Source organism: Dendropsophus ebraccatus, chromosome 1 (genome assembly GCF_027789765.1).
Source record: "Dendropsophus ebraccatus isolate aDenEbr1 chromosome 1, aDenEbr1.pat, whole genome shotgun sequence".
Taxonomy (NCBI): Eukaryota; Metazoa; Chordata; class Amphibia; order Anura; family Hylidae; genus Dendropsophus; species Dendropsophus ebraccatus.
In genome coordinates this window covers 117,072,293-117,100,108 of record NC_091454.1, presented here as the reverse complement: position 1 = coordinate 117,100,108, position 27,816 = coordinate 117,072,293, and the positions used below count along the sequence as shown (strand labels likewise).

The window sequence follows — 27,816 nt, the reverse complement described above, 5'->3', positions numbered from 1 at the left end:
GGTAATTTTACTGCAGGCAGTGAGCACCAAAGTGATGTGGTTTCTCTCCATATGACACTCCTAAAATATAATAATTATTATAATAATAATAATAAAGCAGCTACAATATGTTTTAACTCATTCTTACACCTTTTTTTCAGATGTACAAATGAAACCAAATCTAAAGCCAGTACATATTGGGCGTATAATTACTGTCCAACACCATATTCATGGACTGCACTCATTGGATTAGTGTTGTACTTAATTTTCTTTGCACCTGGTAAGAGGAACTTGAAAAAGTTGTTCCATTTTTTTTAAAGATCCTACTTTTAAACTTGCATTGTTGTTTAATTCAACTTTTCTCCATGATATTTTGTGATGTTGCTGAAGGGGCGAGCTTAGATACTATGCTAAGTCTGATAGCTAGCATCTTCAGTAACACCACAAAATCATGTGCCGCCACAGGGAGGGGGAAGGGAGCTCCCTTCTACTTGTGGCTGTAATGCCATGTCACAGCATTCAGGAACAATTTGGTTCTGCTGAGGCCATGTGACTGTTGTAAGTGTATTTATTTTACGTTTCAACCACATTGTACAGATTTTTGTGGTCAGATAACCCCTTTAAATTATGAGCAGGTATTTTTTTTTTAGTTTTGTGTTTTGTGTGTGCTTATAAAAAAGAATCCCCTAAGGCTTTATCAGGGCCCCTGACGTACTGTATTTTTCACTTTATAAGATACACCTGACTATAAGACTCACCCCTGCTTTAGACAACCGAAAACGGGAAAAAAATTGTGTATAAACTTCCCTGGTAGTCTAAAGCAGTGAAGGGGTTATTGCAGTGAAGGGGTCAAAGTTTATTGAAATGACAGGCCCACTCTAACACTCTCCATGAAAGTACATTATATCACACATTAATAGCTCTGCTGCATGCACAGTACACACACCCAGCTCTGTTACATAAACATACCCACAGACACACACAGTGCTACTACACCAATATACAGACACGCACCTCTGCTACATCCCCATACACAAACAGCTCTGCTACATACATGAGACTGACACACACAGACTGACACAGAAATGTAATATATATTATCCCTACTTAGAGTATTTATAGTGAGCCTGTCTCCCAGTCATGTGATGTCACTGAAGCTCCTGCAGATCCCTCAGCTCCTGTTCTTGGTAAGTTGCTATGAGGCTTCTACATGCAGGAATCTGAAGATGATGCATGTCACCTCCTTCTCCTACAGGCACCAATCTGACTGATCAGAGAAAGGATAGAGCACCTTATCAGTAGCTGTACCATTTACCCAGCAGTTGGGCACAGTCAGTGTGGGACTTGGGTACCTTGGGCCCACTAGGGAAATTGATTCTTGGGGCCCACCCTACATACACAGACATAATTAGCGCCAAACCTTTCACGTTACTACAGCGACTTTGCATAGAGCTGCGTATGTGACCAGCAATGCTAGTGCACTGCCAGTCACTTATACAGTTGTTACTGGTTTATGCAGTTGTGGTAAAACTGCACCATTTATGTAGAAATTTCAATGAAATTCCAACAATATTGCTGTAAAAACACATCAAAAATGTCACGTGTGAACACAGCCTTAGAAAAATAGAAGATGAAGGAGAAAATGATCTAGTCTGCTTTTCTATTACAATCTCCAGCAGAGGAGACCCATTTTTTAAATCTGATTATAGAGGTTACAAATCAGTAAATAACTTCTAATTAAAAATCTTCAGCCTTCGGCCCCGTTCCCACTGAGCAAAACTAGCGGACAGGGCAGGAGCGCGCGCCTCCCATAGACTCCCATTATGAGCGGGAGGCTAACGGCATTCCGCTAGTTTTGCTCAGTGGGAACGGGGCATTCCAGTACTTATCAGCTGCTGTATGTCCTGCAGGAAGTGGTGTATTCTCTCCAGTCTGACACTCTCTGCTGCCACCTCTGTCCATGTCAGGAACTGTCCAGAGCAGCAGCAAATCCCCATAGAAAACCTCTCCTAGACAGTTCCTGACATGGACAGAGGTGGCAGCAGAGAGCACTGTGTCAGTCTGGAGAGAATACACCACTTCCTGCAGAACATACAGAAGCTGGTAAGTATTGGAAGACTGGAGATTTTTAATCAGAAGTAATATACAAATTTGTATAACTTCCTCACACCAGTTAATTTGAAAAAAATATTTTTCACCAGAGTACCCCTTTAATGTCAATACAAAATGTCAGACAGAATTTTCGCGATAACGTTCGAATTCGAACGGGCGCGCGATCGCGAAACGATCGCAAAACGATTTTTTCGTACGATATATCGTAAACGCTGATCGTTATAAAAAAAAATCGTTACTTCGAAATCGTTAATCGTGCGATCGAGCAAATTATCTCTCCGTGTAAACTTAGCATAAGGGTCCATTTACACAGAAAGATTATCTGACAGACTATAAAAAGAGATCAGGTCATAAAGGAAAGCCTGAGATTTCTCCTCTTTTGAAATCCATTTCTGGCTTTGACAGATTATCTACCAAAGATTTGAAGCCAGATAATCTTTCTGTGTAAATGTACCCTAAGGAGCCCGGTTGCAATCTGGGCCATATAATAAATGTACTATATCTTATGGGTTCTGCTAATTACAGGAAACAAGCTTCATATAATACAGTGGAGACTTGACCTGTAATCAGCCGGACTGCGCACAAGGTCTGGGAGTGATGCTTCACCTGGCTGTTACTATCACAGAGAGACCCCGACCAAGCTAAATCTCTCATATGTCAAAAGTTCATTCAAATAACAGTTAACACTTTAAAGACTGCAAATATTCACAATCAATGGCTGAGCAGGTTGTCAGTGAGTCGGGACCAGGAGAAGCAGACGGGAGTGCACCAGAGGAAAAGGGAGCGGTAAGCATGGTGTCTTAGGGTCCTATTTCACAGGCCGAGGAGGGCCCGATCAACGATGTAAACGTGCGGCGATCTGCTAGATCGCCGCTTGTTTACTGGGCCTATTCCACGGCCCGATGATCGTTGAGCGAGGGCTGCAAGGACATCGTTACCAATGTCCTTGCAGCCCTTGCAGCTTGCATTACCTGTCCAGGCTTCTTCTCCACGCTGTCTTCATCCCCGGGTCCCGTGCGCCAGTACTGCAGTACAGAATGGCCAGTGTTACTGGAGATCATCCCGGCTGGTACTGCAGTACTGGCCGGATGATCTTAATTTCTGCTCATTTGGATGCGGGTGCACCAGTGTGCGGCCGCATCCGAATTCACCACTGCACACTATGGAGCATGCGGCCAGAGCTGCACACTCCATTGTGTGAACTGACATGTCTTGTGCGGCTGCTATTCCATGATTAGCGGCCGCAGAAAACTGACATGTTAGTTTTTCATGCGACCGGAGCATATAATATGTGTATATCCTCAGGCCGGGATTCTATTCATTTCAATACAACGTATGTTTTGCATAAATCACGGCCGTTGTTGCAAATTGCAACAACAGCTGTGATTTATGCAAAACATACGTTGTGTGAACATTGCTTTAAGATGCTGTGACTTTATTAACTCCCTCTTGTGCGACATTTTGGCTTTACTCTAGGCTTTCTCAGGGCTAAAACCGAAACATTGCGCTAGAGCAGGGATGGGGAACCTTCAGCCCTCCAGCTGTTGCAAAACTACAATCATGCCTGGACAGCCAAAGCTGGACAGCCATGTCCAGGCATGATAGGAATTGTAGTTTTGCAACAGCTGGAGGGCCAAAGGTTCCCCTATCCCTGCGCTAGAGGGTGTAAATAAAGTCACTAGATTTTTTACTACTTTAGTGCTGCCTCTGCTGCTGCTCCGGAGGGGGTGCAGTCTGGTGAGGGGGTATTATCCTACCTTTCACTGATACTGCTGCTCGTAAGGGGCGCATTATACTACTTGTGTCTGGTACTGTGGCTGCTGCTTATATCCTAATTTTTTGAGTCAGTACAATGGTTGAGAAGTTTGCACTATGGAGGCGCAGTTGTGCAGGAGATCCGTGAGGCTTAGGCGCTTATCAGCTGATTCAGTATTCTCACATCAAAGATGATAGGAGTTGTAGAGTAGACGTAGCAGTAAGACTTAAATCAATGGATAATGTGTTTCTAAGGGAACCCTCAATAGATCTGATGGTCTCATCTGATGAAACGCGTCATCCATTGATTAAAGTCTTATATACTATTATATCGACTACAACTCCTGTCATCTTTGATGTGAGAATCCTCAATCAGCTGATCAGAGCCTAAGCCTCACGGATCTCCTGCACAACTTCTTCTCATCACATACATACTGTATACATATATACACAAATAGACATACTGCAGACATACACACTGTATACATATATACACAAATAGACATACTGCTGACATAAACACTGTATACATATATACACAAATAGACATACTGCAGACATACACAAACATGCAGACATAACACACCTTACATATATACATCTAATCATACTAACACACACAAACAAACAGACTCATGACAGACAGACACACAAACATAGATACACAGATACAAAAGCATATATAAAACATCTATAGAACTACATTACATAATATATACTATATACATGGTAGATGCACACACGCATAAGCACATTGCATAGACACATATATAACACTCACATGCATACACACATGACATAGATGTACAGACAATAAAGATGGACAAATATATATACACACACACACACACACACACACACTCACATGGTCAGCAGGGCAGGAAGCTTCAGTCTTCTCATCTCCATCTTCACTTCCTCTTCTCCCAGCCAGACCCCACAGCTTGCAGCCTCTCCCCCTTCTCCTGTGCACCGACTGCACACATAGCAAGAGGAGACAGTCACATGATTGCAGAGGGGAGGGGGATGGAGGGGGCCCTGCTGCTACTGCTGCTCGCATCTTGTGACAGGCAGGAAGAGAGCAGTGCTGATGCCCAGAGGTGATGTAAGGGAGTCAGGTGAGCAGGGGGAGGGGAGGGCCAATGATTACAGAAAGAACGGGTCCTGATGCTGTTCTTTACTTACTCCAGCAGTGTGGGAGCCAGCAGAGGGCCCCTTGAGCTCCTGATACTAGGCAGCATCTAAACGGGAGGCCCCTCTTTGGCTCAGGGGCAGGGCCCAGCAAGAGGGAGGAGGGGGTAGGGCCCACCAGGGGATTCCCCGGTGGCCCAGTCCGAGGCTGGGCACAGTACTGAATCAGTAATTTGCCTTACCAAAAGGAAAGCAGTCAGGGCGGTCTGACAAGTGCCTTCGTCTGCTGACACAGGCACTTTTAGCAAAATTTTTTTTTTGCTAAAAAAGTGCATTATAAAGCGAAAAATATGGTAAATTATAAGCTCTTCTACCTCCACCTTAGTGACTAGAGTATCTAAATTTCATTATACTTTAAATTGATACAGAAAACCCTATAATATGCTTCATATCATGCTTAAAATGCAACAGAGCTTTTGTATTTTGTATCATTTGATATAATAAAGTTTTCTAAATGGTTGAAAAAATAGTTACATTCATACATTTTCTTTAAGCTGAGCAACATATTTTACCCCAAAGTGAAGGTCTGCATGTATAGTGTTTATGATCTTTTCTAGTAAATTATAATTTTTTTATCTATTTTTACAAATATAATTTTTTAGTTTAGGTAAGGCAGCCTTCTCCACCACACTACACAAACACTTTATCTGTTAACAAAGAAGTGTAATAATCTACTTGTTTTGTGTGTTTGATTTTTAATTTCCTTCCTCTAATTGCTGTTATTTATAGGTATGGGACCAATGCCATGGACCGTCAATTCTGAAATATACCCACTGTGGGCAAGAAGCACAGGAAATGCATGTTCCTCTGGAGTTAACTGGATTTTTAATGTAGTGATCTCCCTCACATTTTTACACACAGCAGAGTATCTTACGTATTACGGTAAGCACTGCATCATTTTGGAAGCATATGCACATTTAGAGGACATATGTGCCCTAGTTTTTCATGAGGAGCCATTCATTACTGTGCCAAGATATGCACCTAGTGAATCATCTGCAGCCAATATGAAAACTGCAAGACTTTATCATTCTGTAATAATCTAAACATTTACTTAAAGAGAACCAATCACCAAAAAATCACTGTCCCTATTATCAAAGGTAACCTCTCCCTATGTCTATCTATGAAGATACAGACTGCCTTTGCAGTCTGTATCTTATCCCTTTACCCAATTCTCTTGTTTGATGAACGAAGGCCGGGCGCCGCCATCTTGATTACGTCACTTTGCGTTTCACCGCTGGAACGCAAGTGACGTATTAAAGATGGCGGCGCCCGGCCTTCGTGCACCGAACAAGAGAATCAGGTAAAGTATAAGATACAGACTGCAAAGGCAGTCTGTATCTTCATTTTGTGTATTTATGAAGATACAGACTGCCTTTGCAGTCTGTATCTTATACTTTACCTGGTCCTCTTGATCCCTGCAGCAAGGCCGGCGCCGCCATCTTGAATACGTCGCTTGCGTTCCACCGCTGGAACGCAAGTGACGTATTCAAGATGGCGGCGCCCGGCCTTCCAGCACTGAACAAGAGGATCAGGTAAAGTATAAGATACAGACTGCAAAGGCAGTCTGTATCTTCATAAATAGAGTGCTTTTGCAGTATGTTTCTTATACTTTACCTAATCCTCTTGTTTGGTGCAGCAAGTCCGGCGCCGCCATCTTGATTACAGTACTTGCGTTCCACCGCTGGAACGCAAGTGACGTAATCAAGATGGCGGCGCCGGACTTGCTGCCTCTATGCATGACGGGAGCTTCCTGTCTCGAGCCGGCTCTTTTGAAAAGAGCCGGCGCGAGGCAGGAAAGTAAAACGTCTGTAATTAGAAAACGCGGCAATAAAAATGATTGATTATATTTACAAATATTCTTAAAGTTACAATATACATCCAATAAGGAAAAAAAAATTTTTTGATTTTCGGCCGTGATTGGTTCTCTTTAACTTACCATTAACGATACATTGGATTGTTTAACCTTTTAATACCAGAAGTGTTTAGGAATTTTATTATTTATATATTTAACACACTTGTTAAAGTCTATATATTTTTCTTAAACCTATTACTTTTAGGCTATGTTCTCACACAGTAAAAAAAAAATATTGAACTACGGTCCTAACAATGGAGCGCGTTATTAAAAATGTCTGTATTTTAGCCTCAAAATTACGGCAATATTTTTATTTTATTTTACAGTGGGAACATAGCCTTAGACAGGTGGGCTATTTTGTATTACACAACTAGTGAACACAAAAATATTGTTTTCCGAGTAAATATATATTTTTTGTTTGACAATAACAACAAACATAGAGATAGTGTGTATATTTTGTACACTTTTTCCCAGTTACAATTTTGTATCCAAGACAGAGCATACAAAAGCAGAACATACATTTCCAAGTGTAAATACGTTGATGTACCAATCACTGAGAAGACAAGTGAATGGGTGGTGGATGTAGTAAGGGGAACAGGTTGAGGTGGGGAGGGGATCTCAGGGGAAGAACAAGACCAAAGATGAGAGCTTACAGTAATCTAGCAATATCCTTGATACTGCGATTATATATAATGAAGGGAACTGCCCAAGGTTAGGGGCCCTATTCCACCGGACGATTATCATTCAAATTATCGTTAAATCGTTCGAATCGGTTGAAATGCAATTAACGACCGAACGAGAAATCGTTAATCGCTTTATAAGACCTGGACCTATTTTTATCGTTGCTCGTTCGCAAAACGTTCGCATTGAATAAGACATTGTTTGGTCGTTCGCAATAGATACGAACACAATAGCGAATAAATAGCGAAGAAAAAACAATCGCAATTACGATCATAAGTAACGGTTATCGTTCCATGGAAATGAGTGAATGTTTTCAGGTCTTTCGCAATAGCGGTCGTTTGAGATCGTTAATCGTTAACGATTATGCAAACGATAATCGTCCGGTGGAATAGGGCCCTAAGAGTTTGCAGCGAAATCCCTTCACTGTCACTTCAATTGTCACCCCACTGCAAGTATGTAAAAGTCAGCCCCCTTAAACCCCCCACGGCCCAGTGCATACATTACTCCGCACTCCGGCTTGCTTCGGGGGCTCCTGGCGCTCAGCCAATCAGTGCGCTGCCCCGTGTGAAATCCGCTGCAGATACAGTACGTGGGAACCCACACCAAGTGAGTTTACAATATTTAAGCCATGGTTCCCAAATTTGGCAGCAGTTAATAAATGTGTGACTAGGTTTTTGGAACTGGGGCTAAACTGCGCAGTGGGAAGCCAAAGAAGAATACATTTTGGGGACAGAATCAACTTCAAACCTGCCACTTTCTCAATAATTGCACTAAGGGCTGTCCAAAATGGCAGAATAAGGTGGCAGTCCCACCGCAGGTAAGTGAAAGTACCTGAGGCTTGGTGGCAGCCCCAGCATAAGTCTTGTGAGCTTTAACCCAGCTTTTTGTACCGCCTGGTGTACAGTTTGTAGAAATTTTCCTGCATTTTCACAAACTTGGAAAAATCATGAGAGTAAGAAGACAAAATAGACAACTATGCTGGAGTAAAAGCAACATTTAACTCCCTTTCCCATGCAATGATATAAGCGGGTTTATAAAAGGACAGGAGGTAGGAGGTAAGATCATGGCTGAGTATATTTTAGAGAGCAATTTTGTCGGTAGAGATGAGGATGATATCAGCAAAGTACATGTGTGTGAATTTCAAGCATGTCCTGAGAGATATGCCAAGGCCATGTAATTCAGTACATTCTTGGATGTTTGGTGGGATTAAACTTTGCGGAGAGGTGGCAGCTTCGCACGTAAGAAGTTTTATAGAAGTGTGGGACAAAGTGCGGAAGATAGGTGGGGGAAGGGGACACAAGGTCTTTTTTTTAAAGGGAGTTTATCAGCACCCATGTTCTACCCAAGGTGCTGACTGTGTGCTGTAGTTGTTTGTCCCCTCGTGAGCATGGTACTTTCGGTACTTTGTCCGTGGAGTGGATTATGCACAATCTCACATCTCCTACTGTAATGAAGAGTCAAAGAGGAGTTATGACCCAGCATTTGTTGCACTCTGGTTCCCCCTTACCACTCCCTTCTCCCACCTCCCTTTAAATCAGGTGCAAATTAGTTTTCAAATTTATATATATATCTAGATATATAATTTTTTTTCAATGATGCAGAAACAAATACAACTAATATGGACCTGGTTTGAAATTGTTTTTTGAAACTTTTATAAATGATACAATGATGAAAAAAAAAATAAAACAACATCTCATGTCCATCAGGGGAATGACAGCGTGAGTGAGCAGCAGAGTTTTTTCATAAAAAAAAAGTGGGAGGAGAAAGCACTGGTGAGGCGCACCAGAGTGCGGCACAAATGCTGACTCTTTGACTCTTCATTACAACAGCAGAGATTGTGCATAATCCACTCCACAATAGAATTACCAAAAGGTACCATGCTGGCAACTACAGCACACTGTGAGCACCTCATAAAGGGCTTGGTACAGACAGATTCCCTTTTAAAAGGGTTATTCGGTTAAGTAAAAGTTGAATCATCCCCTCCTGGAGACTAACAATTCATTACATACATACCATTACCTTATCTGTCTCCTTCTCTGATTTTCATGGCTGCTGCTTTCTAATGAAAACACAAAAATCTCTTTCTGCGTCTCTGCTCTCAACCCCCTACTCCTCATTTCCAGACTGCTGATGTAAACAACATCCCTGGTTGCCTGTTTATTAACTGTGTGAAGCCTGAAGTGTAGTCTGAGGTCAAGTTACTTGTGACCATACTGTGATTAACCCTCCTGGCTGTACAGAGAGAAGAAACAGTGTAGAATCAGCTGGCCAGGGAGCTGTTTACATGAGCTGTCTCAGAAGGGAGGGGGGAAGGAAGGGGTTGAGAGCAAAGACTTTTGTGTCTTCAGCAGAAAGTAGCAGGCTCAAAAATCAGGAAAGGAGACAGATAAGGTATTATGTGCTGCTTCACATAATTTATACACAGCACTCATGAAGTGCCAAATATGTAATAGTCAGGAATGCTCCAACCACTGGACATCTGGCTTACAGTTGCACCATTCTTTATAATTATACTATAGTATGTCCTCCCTGTGTTTTAGTAGGTCTTCTTTTGTAGTCAGGTTTCTTCCTACACTCCAAAAACATATTAACAAGTTAGTTTGGGGTTTAGATTATGTGCCCCCAAAGGGTCAGGGACCGATTTTTAGTAATGACAGGCTCTGTACAACCTTGTCTGATATGTTGGTGCTATATTAATAAAGGAAGTATTATTAAAAGAGTACCAAAGTAGCATCATTCCTGCTGGTAAACCATACATGTTTACTGCTTTAAACCACTTCTTTCTTGCTGTATGATTTTTCATAGGCAGTTTAGCTTACCCTTCATTGCAATAAATAGATAAGTAATATGAACATCTGTGTTTGATCACAATAATACTTACAGTAATTACCTAAGATTTCCAGGCACTGCTTTAATGAAGCATCAAACTGTAAAACTGCTGAACGTGTTGAAGGTTCCTAGTTCTGTGTAATGTCACTTGTACAAGAGGCATTTCTACACAAAGCAAGGTCCTTTTTAATGGGAGGTGTTACACTATTTGGAAAAAGTATTGGGACACACCTTAATCACTGAATTCAGGCATTCTATTTTGTCACATTGCCACAGGTGTATAAAATCAAGCCACAACACAAATTGTGATTAGAGATAAGCGAATCTACAGTAGAAATGAAGCTATCCGCTTCTTTCCTATCTGCATTAAGCTTATCAGGCTGCAGATGTTGAAGTCTGCTCCGCTCTCCCTCACTCCTCCCACAATGCTGGAAAACTTCTCACAATTTTCCAAGACTGGATGCATCCTTTCCCAGCAATTGGGGAGGAGTGACAGGGAGTGGAGCAGACGTCAAAGCCCGCAACCTGAAGAGCAGAATGCAGACAGGAATAAAGTGCTTTGCTTCTTTCCTACTGTAGATTCGCTTATTTCTAACTGTGACACTACTGACTTTATTAGTCACTGACTAAATAGTATAACCTGATGCTTCAGGTGGTGCTCCACAAAATAAGATTAAGGGTATGTTTACACTACATATTACGTGTGGAAATTTCAAAAGGAGGGTGCACTGCAGACCCCGTTTGAAGATCTGCCTCAATTCTTTGGGCGGACCACAGATTGAGCTTGAGAAAGTCAGTGGGACAGGCGGAACTTCAAGCGGAGTCTGCCGCACAGCCTCTGCTTGAAATTTCTGTGCGTATTCCATAGTGAGAACATACCCTTAGTCCAACATGTAATCCAGTTCACGAGAACAAATGTGTCTCTCACCCAGCAAAGCTTCGGCACACTTGCTCTGTTGAACTGCTATAAAATCAAGCATCCATGCAGTCACTTTTACAAACATTTGTGAAAGAATGGGCAATACATTATACTTTAACCACTTCACATCAGCCATACAGCTAAACATGTTCTTACTGCTGATGTATTGTACTGGGACACATTAGTGTCCCAGGAGTCATACAAAATGAAAGGCAGCAGCATTCACACTGCTGCATGTCCTTACACCCTTAAGCTACGTTTACATTCGCCCGATCGTACGATTAACGATGTCGGAGTAACGTTTTTTTTTTCATAACGATCAGCATTTAGACGGTACGATATATCGTACGGAAATTCGTTTTGCGATCCTTTTGCGATCGCTTAAGCCTATCTCACACATTGGTTGAATCGGCGAATGACTGTTCACATGGAACGATCTGTGAATTTTTTGCGAATGATCAACGATTTGAGAACCTGCTGAAAGATCAATCGTTGACTGTCGCTGCGTTTACACGTACGATTATTGTTCAAATTCCATCGTTATCGTGCAAATTCGCTCTATAATCGTTCCGTGTAAACGCAGCATTAAGCACCACAATCTATAGCGAACACAGTTCAATGTCTCATTGAAAGTGGAAGGCAGGGCTGTGGATTCGGTAAGCTGTAGCTCTGACCTAAACTCTGACTCCTGAATTTTATCAGGCTTCACAAATGACACCAGTGTTAACTAGTGTAAAGTAAAACTGGCTCAGCAGCTTCTTTCTAATGTCCTACACAATCCTGGGGCAACTTTTGAGTGAATAAGGAAAGATATAAAGCAGATTCTCCTGTGTGTGTGCAGTGGATACAGCTAGTCCCCAACCATCAGGTCCTGAACAACTCAAAACTACACTAGATGGACCAGGTGGTCTTTTTCTGATGACAATCTATGTGTCTAACTAGATTTTTACCATAAACAAAGAAATATACAGGAACTCCTTGCTCAGCCAGAGACCGCAGCTGTGTCCCGCCTCAATCTCTAATTGGCTGAGCAAGCATTACTGAGTGAGGTCGTGACATCTCGGGATTGGGAGCCCCGCAAGGGAACCATGACCCTGCACTATGGGGGCGGGTAAATAGGATTGATTCCACCACCCCCTGTCCTCCCTGGATTTTTCACTATTGCTCAGAATAGCTCTTTAAGTTCTCTCTCTCAAACACACACAGCCTGCTGCAGCCATGGCCCACACACACACAGCCTGCTGCAGCCATAGCCCACACACACACAGCCTGCTGCAGCCATAGCACACACAGCCTGCTGCAGCCATAGCCCACACATACACAGCCTGCTGCAGCCATAGCGCACACACACACAGCCTGCTGCAGCCATAGCGCACACACACACACACAGCCTGCTGCAGCCATAGCACACACACATTCAGCCTGCTGCAGCCATAGCGTGCACATACATACACACAGCCTGCTGCAGCCATAGCCCACACACATTCAGCCTGCTGCAGCCATAGCCCACACACACACAAACAGCCTGCTGCAGCCATAGCACACACACACAGCCTGCTGCAGCCATAGCACACACACACAGCCTGCTGCAGCCATAGCACGCACACATTCAGCCTGCTGCAGCCATAGCAAGCGTGCGTGCACACACACACACAGCCTGCTGCAGCCGTAGCACACTAAAGAAAACACACAATATTCTCCCAGAGAGAAAACATCACATTAAGAACAGAGGTTACTGCTGCACTACTTATGGCTTCTCCTCCTCCTTCTTCTCTATATTACACACAATATCTTCATATTACTTTTTTGCTCATATACAATCATCCAGCATCCAGGAAGAGAAGAGCACAGATCTTCCCCCACACAATGGGCTCTTCAGCTCAAAAACAAACTGCCAAATAGTGACCAACAACTTTCCCCCCAACCATCCCTATCTACTAGCATCGGTGCTTTATTACTGATATAGGCAAAGCACGCACACACAGCCTGCTGCAGCCATAGCCCACACACATTCAGCCTGCTGCAGCCATAGCCCCCACACACAGCCTGCTGCAGCCTTAGCACACAAAAACACAGAAAAATGCAACGGCTCACCGCAATGGAAAGATACCACCCCACTACAGACATGAAAATAGTTAAAAGCAGACCCCCAACTGCTAAAAAAAATTCCCACAAAAATAATAAGGCTCTTGGTTACCATTTGCAAACATTGTAAACCACCCCACCGATAAGGTGGCCTCATGCTCGGGGCAGATCCTACACTGTACTATAACCTCTCCATGGCGTATAATACACCTATGCTCTGGGCATGCAAGATCCATCTTATACCAGCAAAAGTAATTACACCACCTGGGCGGGATGGGTGGAGTGCACAACCAAGTAGATGCAGCCACACAGCCACGTAGATGCAGCGCGCGCACACACACACACACACACACACACATTCAGCCTGCTACAGCCATAGCGCACACACACTTTCAGCCTGCTGCAGCCATAGTGCACACATGCATTCAGCCTGCTGCAGCCATAGCAAGCGTGCACACACAGACAGCCTGCTGCAGCTATAGCATATGCATACACTGCAGCCATAGCACACTAAATAAAATACACAATCTTCTCCCAGAGAGAAAACAACACATTGAGGACAGAGGTTACTGCTACACTACTTATGGCTTCTTTTCCTCCTTCTTCTCTATATTACACAGGATATCTTCATATTACACTGCTGCACATACACAAGCATCCAGGAACAGAACAGCACAGATCTTTCCCCACACAATGGGCTCTTCAGCTCAAAAACAAACTAACCAATTAGTGACTGACAACTTTTCCCCGTCTATCCCTATCTACTAGGGCCACTAGGGTTTTAATACATGTCCATATAGTATTTATCTGTATGTATAGCATTCTTGTAGAAATAAGGAAATATTACATCTATATATATATATATTTTCACTATTCCATAGAAACAACACAGCCAATTTTCATTTGATTGTTTTTTTATGGAATTAATTTACAGGAGGGGGGTGATTCAACATGTATTTTACATGTATTGAGTGGATAACCCCTTTAGTTTTAATCTGAGTCAGAACAATAACAACAATACCAAATTTACATATCATTGCTAAATTTTACTATTTTAACACTTACTACTTTAAACTGTTAAAATTGTCATATTCTAACACTCAGAACTTGCAGTAATATGTTCAATGCACTTGGAATACTAATGTGAGGTGAAATGGTAAACAAACCACAAACAGTTGCTAAGCCTCTTTGAAAAGTTAATTTTTAAAATCTTGTGTTTGGGCCAAGTAATATGGGTGTACAAGTTGACCATATAATGTTCATGTAAATATAGTGCCCCCACCCCAAGAGATTTTTACACTTCAGATATATAAATCAGATATATAAATCAGTATGCAGTGTTCAAACAGCATTTCGATTATAAAACAAAGATAAATAAATAGATGGGGTCACATCGCTTACCAACTGTATAGCGCCATCTATAGGAACACATAGTCCATAAAGACCAGCATGAATAATAGTTCAAACAATCACCTGAAGGATCTGATATTACAAATAATCTAAATCAAGGTACATAGAGTATGAGATGTTACCTGCTGCACTTATATCTAGGGCTGTATAAACTCAAACATATCCACTGCCAACAGTAAAGAAACACTAAGCCAATGGTGTACCTTTATCAAATAGATGAATTACCCATTTGGGGCAAAACTCCAGTGGACAGCAGCATACTATATACCAGGGAGAGTTATGTTGGTCGGAGAGTCACCATCCGGTTATCCCGTTTCTGGTATGGCAAGTGGTTGATACAAAAAAGATGTCCTGGCATTGGCCATGTATATAAGCTGAACAGTAATATTGATATGGTAGACTTAAAAGTATTAACAGTGGCTCAACAGAAGTGATGTCAACAATGCCCCTCTCCTCTGTTCAATGCCCCCCCTGCCCTTCAAAAGAAATGAAGAAATTGAATGCACATGTACAACAATAACAACAAAAAAGTATTGTCCGCAGTGCTGTGGTATGCAGTTATCTCAGGTATATCAGTTATATCACGGTTTATTTGTTGTTTTCTTTTCGTTGCTGAATTTGGGTATCAGATTTGCTGTTGGTGTTTGCGTCCACCCCTCCTGGTCACAGTCCTTGCGGAGGTTATATTGCCAGTCCTGTTTCCCCATGTGTAGATCCTGCCCGTAGAGTAATCCTCTTCATCTCTGTACCACTTGTGGCACTTCTTTTTTAAGTAATCAAATCAAGCAAATTTTGCAATATACTCAATTTTTTTTTTAAGTTTTCTATGTTTAAATCAACATTATACATATGGCCAATAGGTGTCTCCCTTCAGTAGCAGAGAATCCTGGGGGTGCTTGCACTGTATGGTCAGCTCTCCTGTCACACAGCACCAAAACCTCTGTAACCACACAGTGACATTATACTGACTGAACTGTTGCATAACAAGGAGCATTGAATCCTGGTAAGCATGCATATCTGATGTTGAAGATCAGACTTTGATAAGTACCTATTCTTTAAAGTAAGTTGCTTACTCACTCCTAATTGTCATCCAATTGATTGAAAACTCACAACTCCAATTTCACCATTAAATTATCTGCTAATCTTAAGAGTTCACGTGCTTTTTCACCCACTGATTTATGGTATTGAATTATTTTCCTCTATAAACAAATGACTATGTCTATTTTTGACCAAATTCATTGTGTTAAAATCACATACAGAATTTCTACAGAATGTGACCTATACATGTTTACAAACTTTTACATCGCTTTAAAGCAGTCTGCATGCTGTAGTGTGCAAATAAGCCCACCTAAAGATATTGATAAAATAGAAAGGGTCCAGAGACGGGCTACAAATATGGTGGAGGGTGTGATGCATAAAACATATCAGGAAAAACTTAAGGAGCTAAATCTTTATAGTCTGAAGGAAAGAAGGGAAAACCTTTAAATATGTACTAAATATTGTTCAAGAGGGAAGTGTTTTTAATAAAAATCTGAACACAAGAACAAGAGGACACAGTAATAGATTAGTTGGGGGAGAAAATCAGAAACAACATGAGAAAATATTTTACTTAAAGAGTGGTAGATGCTTGGAACAAACTTCCAGCAGATGTGGTTGGTAAATCTACAGTAACAGAATTTAACCCTTTCACGGCTCTGGGACCTTGATGCATCAATGCCCAGGTCTTTTTGGACATCAAATTATGGGATCATAACAGTGGCAGGGGAGAGAAAGGAGGGGGCAGAGCTAGTGGCAGCTTGACGGCCTTCCCTTCCTTCCCTGCCATAGCCAGGAGGCTAGCCTGAGGCTTCCGGTGTCCATGGATCACATTGCGGAGTCCTGATTGTTGACTGACAGAGAATTCTCCCTTTGGAGAGGGAAAATTCTCTGACTAAAACCCTACAGATGCTCTGTTTCGGCAGATCCGTGGCAATCACTGACAGCCGGGACCGACTGCGGACGACAAAGGCACAGCTTCTGTGCCTTTCTCATCCAGGGATCGTAAATTAACGTTGCTGCAACCTCAGGCATAGGATGCAGCAATGTTAATTTACTGTGCAGCGGTGGGAGGGGGTTAAACATGCCTGGGATAAACATATGTCTATCCTAACATAATAAGAAAGGAGATGCTAAAAGGGCAGACTACATGGACAAAGTGCTCTTTTTCTGCCAACAATCTTCACTTTAAACTGTAGATAGTATTTTAAGAAACAACTTATAAGAAGGTCATCATTGTAATGTAACTACTTTTTGTATAGCTTGCTTTATTGCTGTGATGTATTATTCCTAAGGTGCAAGTGTGATGTGTGCACTCCACGCTCATTATTTACTATGTTTAATTTTATTTTACAGGAGCATTCTTCCTGTATGCAGGCTTTGCTTCTGTTGGACTCGTATTTATTTATGGATGTCTACCAGAGACTAAAGGAAAGAAGCTGGAGGAAATTGAATCTTTATTTGAAAACAGACTTTGTACATGTGGTGCCTCTGAATCTGATGAGGGGAGGTATATAGAATATATTCGCGTAAAGGGAAGTAATTATCATTTGTCTGACAATGATGCTTCTGATGTGGAATAATTTTCCTTGGCAGATGCATACTAATCATTTAAAAGCCTTCTGGAGAAGGACAGCTATAGGTGACCTCACAGTCCTGCTTCTGGTCTGGTTCTCTCAACAGTTCAAAATGAACCTACTGAAATCCTGTTTGTTACTGATTTCGATGGACAATCCAGTAATTGAAATACAGTAATAGTTTCTGCTTGTTTGTTATTATTGTGTTCCTATGAATGCATTCATCCCTACATTGTGTTTCTTATAAAGTGTATTTATAAAATATACAGATAAATGATCTGTAAGTTATCAGAAAATCAAACTAATACTTATTTTAAGTCTTCCTTTCGTTTATGCCATGAATGGGATTGAATCTCTTCCACTGAAATGCATGTGATCAAATGAAAAATGCACTAAAACATTGCACAAATTAGACTTGACGATCTCTAAATATATAAACAGCGTTTAGCAGGAAATTTTTATATATTTATTATATCTTAATGTAACATTCCAATACAAATATTTAAATGTGATATCTGTACCTAGTAACATTCCAAGTATGTGTCAAATGACCAACAAATAAAAAAGCACAATTAAAACATTGAAATTGAAGGCTCAGACCTGTATTTCAGTTAGTCAAGGCCAGGTAGAGGTGGGGGAGGAGGCATGCATGCTGTGACTCAGCATCACTTCTGTGGCTTTTCAGCTTCCAAGGAAAACTCTGCAAATGGCCATCAGCAAAGATCATTTGTTATATCTCCCTATTACCTATCTGCCTGTGTCTACAGCTCGGTACCTGGTATAGACCTGATTTGATTCCTTTTAGACTCTTTCACAACAGTCAAGGTTGCATTTTTTTGAGCCCAGGTAAACTCAAATAGTTTCTAGTCTACATCTACTAATGTGGAATAGAATTTACTATCAATTGTAGAGTCTCCAACATGCCAGCCGATTTATGATTTATGACCAAATCAGTGAGTACACTTGGTGAGTGGTGAACTTATCAAAACTCCCTGTATGACAACGCCCAGAGATAATGGAAAAGAAAATCCGCTGCTACCCTTCCGAATTGACACCTGGATCCTCCGGCAGAAATATAAGCGATAAAAATATTTAAAAAAAAACATCAAAATTATAAAAACTTAAGCTGACATCGTAGTAAAAAATCTACTGGATTGAACTCACTTGTTGAAGGGGAGTATGTGACACTCCAGAGCGAACAGGCTTTCATTTCTTATCCAACGCGTAGTCCCCGATACGTGTTTGATAATGCAGAGAGTTCACTGACGAAACGATCCGGGCTGGGATGGGGGTGGGAGTGTGTCACATACTCCCCTCCAACAAGTGAGTTCAATTCAGTAGAATTTTTACTACGATGTCAGTTTAAGTTGTTAGGATTTTGATGTCAACTCTCCATTTTTTTTCTATAATTTTATCACCTTTTTTGTCTTTAAAATTGGGGCCAGACATACATCAATTTGCTTAGTAAATTTCTTGAACCAGCATGCAAATTTCAAGCCACCCAACCTTTTCAAGCGAAAAACTATCCAAACATGAGCACGTCAAAACAGTGTTGCCCCAATAGTGTACATGCCATGTACCTTCAGTAGGACCAAGTTCTGAGAGCGGCAGTGGCAGGGGGAGAAAGGAATGTAATGTCTGGGCAGACTATGCATAAAAATTATTTACAGGACTACCCCTTTAACCTCTTAAGGACATAGGACGTACCGGTACGTCCTATGTCCTCATTAGCACTTCAAAGCGGGGCCGCGCGGCGGCCCCGCTTTGAAGTGCCGCGATCCCGGGTGCCGCGTGTAGCCCGGGACCGCCGCTATTAGCGGGCACGGTCCGATCGCCGTGCCCGCTAATTAGCTAATCGGAGGCAGCTGTCAAAGTTGACAGCTGCCTCCGATTACCGGAGGCAACGTTTCCCTGGTGTCTAGTGGGGGAGATCGCTCCTCCGGGACCTTGTCCCGGAGGAGCGATCTCCGTTACTGATGCCGGCCGGGGACGCGTCCAAGATGGCGCCGTCCTCGGCTCGGCACTCGTTTGTTTCCGGCTGCAGCAGCCGAAAGCAAACGAGTGCCGATCTCATGGATCTCTGCAGCATATCTATGCTGCAGAGATCTCTATGAGAGATCAAGGTGTATATACTAGAAGTCCCCCAGGGGGGCTTCTAGTATATGTGTAAAAAAAAAACAAAACGTGTTGTTAATAGTAAAAATCCCCCTCCCCTAATAAAAGTCTGAATCACCCCCCTTTCCCCAGGTTTTAAATAAAAGTAAACAAATAAATAAATAAATAAACATGTTTGGTATCGCCGCGTGCGTAATCGCCCGAACTATTAATTAATCACATTCCTGATCTCGTACGGTAAACGGCGTCAGCGCAAAAAAATCCCAAAGTGCAAAATTGCGCATTTTTGGTCGCATCAAATCCAGAAAAAATGTAATAAAAAGCGATCAAAAAGTCGTATATGCGCAATCAAGGTACCGATAGAAAGATCACATCATGGCGCAAAAAATGACACCTCGCACAGCCCCATAGACCAAAGGATAAAAGCACTATAAGCCTGGGAATGGAGCGATTTTAAGGAATGTATATTGGTTAACAACGGTTTGAATTTTTTACAGGCCATCAGATACAATATAAGTTATACATGTTACATATCGTTTTAATCGTAACGACTTGAGGAACATGCATAACAAGTCAGTTTTACCCCAGGGCGAATGGCGTAAAAACACATTTCCCCCAAATAAAAGAAATGCGTTTTTTTTTTCAATTTCACCACACTTTGAATTTTTTTCTGGTTTCGCAGTGTACTTTATGCAAAAATTCAGCCTGTAATTGCAAAGTACAATTAGTGACGCAAGAAATAAGGGGTCATGTGGGTTTCTAGGTGGAAAAATGCAAGTGCTATGACCTTTTAAACACAAGGAGGAAAAACCGAAAACGTAAAAACGAAAATGGGCCATGTCCTTAAAGGGTTAAGAGCTTTAGCTTTGTGGGTGAAAAGTTCTTATATAAAGATTCATTGACAGTATTCCTAATGTTCAGTATCCAACAGTATCTAGAGTTTATCTAGAATGTTAGAAAATAGTTCTATTACTCTTCCCTAAAAATTACTCAGTGATGGGCAGTCCAATAACACATGGCAAAAATCAGCACCTGCATAATAGCAACATTGGCAGCATAGAGAGAGTCAATAGTCTCATTGGAGTGAGATAGGCCTAATGAGTGGGAATCGTATTCTTAAGATCAAGTCAAACAAAACATTATGCAAGTTAAGTGGGTATCTTAATCTTTTAATCAAAAATTTGGGTGTAAACTTTAACCTTTTTCCATCACGGCAACTTTTTTCGCTTAAGGGCCTATTACACGGGTCGTTTAGAGGAGCAAACGAGCGCTGTCAGCGCTCGTTTGCTCCTCGTTCCCCGCTCGCTGCCGCCGCTATTTAACGCGGCTGCATCAAGCGGGTGAGTGCGGGAGGGGCGGCGGGGGGGCTGCCCGGGTGATCGCTGATCATCCGGGCAGCCCATAGGATATAGCAGCGTCTGCTGCAGATGCTCCTATTCAACGGAGCGCCGGCAGCAGATCACTGCTATATCAGTCGCTTGTTTTTCAACATGTTGAAAAACAAGCGACTGCAACGATCAGCCGACATGAACGATGTCGGCTGATCGTTGCACTCTATTCCACGGGACGATTATCGTCCGTAGCGGCCGATATCGGCCGAATACGGACGATAATCGTTCCGTAGAATAGGGCCTTTACTTTGTTTTACCTCTCAGATCTATACTGGGGTTTTGTTTTAGTTTTTTGATTCACAGATGTATGAGGGTTTATTTTTTGTTGGACAAGTTATTTGTTTCATTTTACCAACTAACGTATTGCGCAGAAGAGAGAAATAATTTTCAGTTTTTTTGTGTTCCCTCCCCCCTGTACAATTACAGTGATACCAAATTTTTATAATTTTTGTTTTGTCTTATTACTTAGGTAATAAATAATCTGACCCTAACCTTTTTTAACAGAGCTGCATGAAGGAGAGGTGTGCTTTACTTTTTACTGGAACTATGTTGGAGTAAAGGGGTGCAGTAACCCAGCACAATCACCACACAATGAATAGAGTCAAGGCTTCTGGTTTTACCCATAATGTATGTAGTTTTCTTAAAAGTGAATCTACATGTAAAACTTTGCCAACCAAAGTGAAAGCTGAGGAAAAAAAACTACTATTATTAAACCAAATATGATCAAATACCAAATTCTCTGTATGCAAATTTCATTTCAGTGTTCTTCTTTTTTTTTTCTTTAACTTGTATAGTGGCAAGTTTATTTTGAAAGTAAAATACCATTATTATGCATTGATTTAAAGGGGTATTCCTATCTGGGACACTTATGGCATATCCACAGAATGTGCCACAAGTGTCCCTAAGATGCAGGTCCCACATCTGCAACCCACACCTATTTTTCTGATCAAGGTCTTCCCAGCCCCCCCTAGGCCTGTTGGCTAGAGGTGGTTGGGAAGCCGAAAACAGCCAAAGCTGGCGGGTTACACAATTTGCATAATTCCCATTGGCTTTGGTGGGAGTTGCCCAGACAGCCTGCAAATTACACTCTTTATGTAACTCTGTGAATTAGGTAAACAGCATAGCTTGCAGGCTTAAGCTTGAAAAAAGCCAGAGGGGGCAGTGGTGCTATGGCTGTATCCATGTTTTCCATGTGCTCTTCTCTCCCCATAAGTGTTCCAGATAGGTATAACTCCTTTAAGGGAACATTGTGTAAATTCTAAAACAATAATATACTAAACATTGTGAGAGCACAAATAATTTATCAAAACTTCACTTTTATATACAGTAGCTGAAAGTGAGACAATCTGTAAAAATGTTTGAACATTTATATTACATCTTTCATGTCATGCTGGTAGGGGAAACAGTACATATATTGTATTTAAACAAATTAACTATTTATAGTTCTTAAAGACGTAATTTAATAATTTTTTATTTAATGAATGTTCATGTACTGTACCAGGCCAGAAGCAGAGAATTCACAATGTGTGCTTTATGGCAAATCTGTATTTTTCGGATACAATTTATCAAGAATATGTAGCTGCAGTGTTATTCCTAACTTCTGAAAGTTACAAATTAATGTAATATATTGTCTGTTTTATAAACATTTTAATAGCCTTGTGTACAGTATTGTAAACCTCCTTAAGTGAACTAGGTTGTGGCAGTGTTACAATGTCAGCAAAGTAAACTCTGACTGTGTGTTGTTTTCATAAACAGTTTGTGTACTTCAGGGTAAATTACTACAAAACTGTCAGAGAAAAAGAGAGATTTTTCTGCTTCTACTGTATGTTTTACTTAGAAAGTTTTATTTTTTACAGTATGTGCTAATTATAAGCACTGTGGTGTTTTGTATTAAAGTGTCAATGGTGTATGAACAATATTAAAGTATATTAGTTAATAAAGAAATTATCTTCATAGAAACCGCATTGTATTTTATTTTGTGTGCACAATCTATAAAATATTTCTTCAGTCTTTTAGGGCACATTGCATTGATACATTTAGGGGACATTTTTTATAAGGCTAAAACGTCTTTTCTTGGCCCAGATGGCCCATCTGCACCTCTTGAGCCAGAGAGACGGGGAGGGAGCAGAATGGGGGCTGCAGCCTTTGCGTGCTCCACATTTAACATTTTTCCACTGGAAAAATGTCAGTGAAACCTATTCCAGCTCTAATCAGGCGTAGGTTCTACTTTGTGCACATGGAGGGGCTCCGATGCGCACAGGATTTATGTAGAGGCATTGCACCTCTACTTAAATCCTCACAGCCTCGGCATTGCTGGGACATTTTTAAGCCCGACACAAAAAACACCGGACTTAAATGTCTCCCTAAGTGTTCTCTTTAGATCATAGAAAATCAACAGAGCATAAAATTTATGGCACGGCTATGCATATTTTTAGTTATTCTGATTGCTCAAGAGGTAACAGTGCACTAGTAGGCTACTGTATGTTCACACAACGTACAGATAGGGCACTGAAAAGAAAGGCTGTTGTATTAAGTGTCAAATAACAGCTGTTGTTGCATTGAAAATTGCAATGAAATCAATGCACAAGGGACAAAAGTAATTGACATGTCAATCATTTCAACGGCCGTTGTTCTATACATTGTGTGAACAACGGTTGTTGTTTGCAATGACTTCAATGCAACACATTTCACTATGAAAAGAATGGCCGTTGCTTTAATTGAAAACAATGGTCGTTTTTTTTAATAAAATGTACGTTGTGTGAACATCCTAAAGGTACTAGCAGGCAAATGTCCAGAAAAAAAATACAATACAAAGGAAGCAAATGTTAGAATGGAATGTAATTCACAATCAAATAGTTATATTATAAATTTATGTATACATGTAAAAGAAAGTGATGCGTTGCGATCCTGTGTCACATACTATGCAAGGATATTTCCAGAGCTTAAAGTAAAAGCAGATGCACCCCAGCCTCTAGCATGGTGAAAAACAAAGCTCTTATATAAAGATGCACTGACAGTGTTTGCAATGTTCAGTATCCAAAAGGCAAAGTAAACAGTATCTAGAATGAGAATCTAGAATGTTGGAAATTAGTTTGATTACTCCTCCAAAGAATTACTCAGTGATGGGCAGTCCAATAACACATAGCAAAATGCATAATAACAACATGGGCAGGATGGACAGATGAAATAATCTTACTGGAGTGAGATAAGCCTAATGTGAGGTAGTCACATTCTTGAAGGGTAGTCCGATCAAACATAGCTTTTCATATGTTGCTGCCCATAGTGAGACTAATTCATTGTATACTTATTATCTATTCAGTCTCCTTTGCCCAGTTCTGAGCTGCTGCTTTCTGCTGAAGAGTCAAGAAACTGTGTGTGAGCCTTTCTTTCTGTCTTCCCCTTCCTTCTGAGACAGCAAGCCTCTATCTGTAACTTTGTGGCAACTTTGAAATGTTGGGAGGGATAATCACAGTGGGGGAGATTTATCAAACATGGTGTAAAGTGAAACTGGCCCAGTTGCCCCTAGCAACCAATCAGATTCCACCTTTCATTTTCCAAAGAGTCTGTGAGAAATGAAAGGTGGAATCTGATTGGTTGCTAGGGGCAACTGAGCCAGTTTCACTTTACACCATGTTTGATAAATCTCCCCCAGTGAGTTTATTAGCAGCTTGACCTCAGATTACCCTCTGAGCATTACAAAGTTGCAGATAAAGCCGGCCAGGGAGTTTTTTCCATCAGCTGAAGGGGGGAGGAGGGGGAGATGGAGAAAAAAGGCTCACATAGTTTTTTTGTGTCTTTAGCAGAAATCAGCAGCTCAAATCTGGGGGAAGGAAACTAAATAGATAATAAGCAGTATGGAAGGAATTTTTAGTCTCCCCATTGGCAGCAACATATGAAAAGTTATGTTTGAACAGAACACCCCTTTTAAGATTAGTCTGACATAGGATTCTGCGCTAAGCAAGTTGCATAGGTATCTCAATCTTTTAATCAAAAATTTGGGTATAAACTTCTTTAACCTCTTTCTATCACAGCAAGTTTTTCCTGATTTGCTTTGGTTTACCTCCTTGCCCTCTCAGATCTATACTTTTTTATTTTCTCATTGACAGTTTTACAAGGGCTTATTTTGCATAAGACAATTTTGCAAAATGGCACCTTTTATTTTACCAAATAACTTATTGCAAAAAAAACCCAGGATCCAAACCTGCTGGTCTTTTGCACCATCTGCTTGTTCCAAACACCTTCTGGCAACCAGGGCTGTGGAGTCGGAGTCGGAACTAGTTTTGGCTGGAGTCGGAGTCGGAAAAAATGTACAGCTTTAAAAAAAAATCTTAGAACAATTTGAAATTGAGTTTTGATATGAATTTTTTGAAGTTTTGCTCATCAATATATATTATGAGCAACATTCTAATAGTACACTGGTCCTATTAGATAAGGGTGGTCGGGGAAAAGTTATCAGTCACTATTTGGCAGTTTTGTTTCTGAGCTGGAAGAGTCCATTGTGTGGGGGAAGATCTGTGCTGTTCTCTCCCTGGATGCTGGATGATTGTATATGAGCAGCAGTGTAATATGAAGATATCCTGTGTAATATAGAGGAGGAGGAGAAGAAGACATAAGTAGTGAAGCAGTAACCTCTGTCCTCAATGTGGTGTTTTTCTTCAGTGTTCTATGGCTGCAGGTGTGTTTGTGTGTGCTATGGCTGCAGCAGGCTGTGTGTGTGTGTGTGCTATGGCTGCAGCAGGCTGTGTGTGTATGCTATGGCTGCAGCAGGCTGTGTGCGCTATGGCTGCAGCAGGCTGTGTGTGTGCTATGGCTGCAGCAGGCTGTGTGTGCGCTATGGCCGCAGCAGGCTGTGTGTGCGCTATGGCTGCAGCAGGCTGTGTGTGTACTATGGCTGCGGCAGGCTGCGTGTGTGTATGCTATGGCTGCAGCAGGCTGTGTGTGTATGCTATGGCTGCAGCAGGCTGTGTGTGTATGCTATGGCTGCAGCAGGCTGTGTGTGTATGCTATGGCTGCAGCAGGCTGTGTGTGCGCTATGGCTGCAGCAGGCTGTGTGTGTGCTATGGCTGCAGCAGGCTGTGTGTGTGCTATGGCTGCGGCAGGCTGCGTGTGTGTGTATACTATGGCTACAGCAGTGTGTGTGTATGCTATGGCTGCAGCAGGCTGTGTGTGTATGCTATGGCTGTAGCGGGCTGTGTGTGAGCTATGGCTGCGGCAGGCTGCTTGTGTGTGTATACTATGGCTGCAGCAGGCTGTGTGTGTGTGCTATGGCTGCATCAGGCTGTGTGTGTGCGTGCGCTATGGCTGCAGCGGGCTGTGTGTGCGTACGCTATGGCTGTAGCTGTGTGCGTGCGCTATGGCTGCAGCGGGCTGTGTGTGTGCTATGGCTGCAGCAGGCTGTGTGTGTGCTATAGCTGCAGCAGGCTGTGTGTATGTGCGTTATGGCGTGCCCCCACACCCACAGTGACCCCTCTATATCACTATGTGTGACCCTCTCTGTATCACTATGGCTGACATCTATATTACAAGTATTTTGCATTGTTAGCAGTGTTTCTGTGTGTATGGTGAATATTTAGTTAAAAACATAGAAGACTGTCAGCAGGAAAAGACCACCTGCTCCATCTAGTCTAGTTGTGAGTTGTTCAGGACATGGAGGCTGGCTGCATCCACGGCAAACACAGGAGAATCTGACTTATATCTTTCCTCATTCCCTCAGAAGTCGCCCCAGGATCATGTAGGACATTAGGGAGAAGCTGCTGAGCCAGTGTGATAAATAACTCCCCTGGTATATGACTGGCCATTTATGAAGGAGCAAGAGTCTGGAGTCGGTCCTGATAAAATTCAGGAGTCGGAGCTGCGGCTTACAGACTCCACAGCACTGCTGGCAACACACTGCAATTGATTTAATTATGGACCTCCCACATTCTGCTGACAATACCATTATCTGTGTAGTACTGGACAAATTCTCCAAGCTTGCTCACTTTGTTTCCTTGTCTGGGTTGTCCTCAGCTAATAAACTTGTCCATCACTTTACAAGAGTAGTCTCAGCGGCTGGCCCAGCAGACAACTGTAAGGGATGAAGAGATAAGGCCAGGCCAAGTTCTGGTGCAAGCATGGGTCATGTGTAGACAGCAGACAGCGCAGTCTGAAACAGGCAGAGGGGTCTTGGCAGACTGTTCAGGGCAACTATTCGGGTCAAGCAGAGGAGAAAAAGTATGATACACAGCAGTCAGGCACAAGTCAAACACAGGATTTAGAACACTTTCCCTATGGAAAACCACAATGTTGCTCAGACACAGATGAGCAGTCTTTCATGTATAGTGAAGAACCTGGAGATGTGGAGGACAGATTTGGAATGTGTGCACACCCCATGGGCCAGACCAAAAACTACACCAGGAGAGCCAGCATGACGGCAGTCAAGGTGATTGTAAGTAGGCACTTACCTCTCCTCGTGCCCTTGTTATTTTACATGATATTTTGAGTTTTTGCTATAAGATGTTTTTGTATCAAAAAAGAGGATTCTATTTTCAAATGTTACCTGACTCTCTCTTTCCTGTCATACATTTTTATCATTGTTTTCAAGCAAACCTGTCAACTAAGTTATGATTCCAGCAGTTGGTGTTTTATATAAATACATTGTGTAGACTGGAAAAATCTACATACACTAGCTGGCAGCGCACTGTCTGCTAAGAGTCACTGCTTCTGCCTGTGCCCCAGCCACTGGCCAGTGATTGACAGTTTTCTCACTCTGCATAGAGATATGGAAAAACTTGTAAATGGATGGGCAGTGCAGAGGCGACTCATTAGTTTGTCTGCTGCCAGCTAGCAGGTGTATAGTAGATACTCGGATCAATACAGAAACAGACGTTTGTGTACAATAACAGATATAGC

General features: G+C 41.8%; 2 protein-coding genes across 3 annotated transcripts in view; both read left to right on the top strand.

Moving 5' to 3' along the window:
• The window catches only part of SLC2A13 (solute carrier family 2 member 13), a 163,907-nt gene extending 145,352 nt beyond the window's left edge, over positions 1-18,555 (top strand). The window contains exons 8-11 of one of the 2 annotated variants that reach the window (XM_069977256.1): positions 141-259; positions 5,764-5,916; positions 17,202-17,355; positions 17,442-18,555. In XM_069977256.1, the coding sequence (XP_069833357.1) occupies positions 141-259; positions 5,764-5,916; positions 17,202-17,355; positions 17,442-17,460 (445 nt within the window). In that variant the 3' untranslated portion in view covers positions 17,461-18,555. Of the gene's footprint in view, positions 1-140; positions 260-5,763; positions 5,917-17,201 lie in introns of both variants that reach the window. The other variant, XM_069977253.1, reaches the window with a different exon arrangement.
• An 8,752-nt stretch (positions 18,556-27,307) lies between these two features.
• Positions 27,308-27,816, top strand: part of ABCD2 (ATP binding cassette subfamily D member 2) — an 89,016-nt gene continuing 88,507 nt past the window's right edge. Inside the window, exon 1 of the mRNA XM_069956122.1 lies at positions 27,308-27,352. Coding sequence (XP_069812223.1) covers positions 27,332-27,352 — 21 coding nt within the window. The 5' untranslated portion in view covers positions 27,308-27,331. The remainder of the gene's footprint in view (positions 27,353-27,816) is intronic.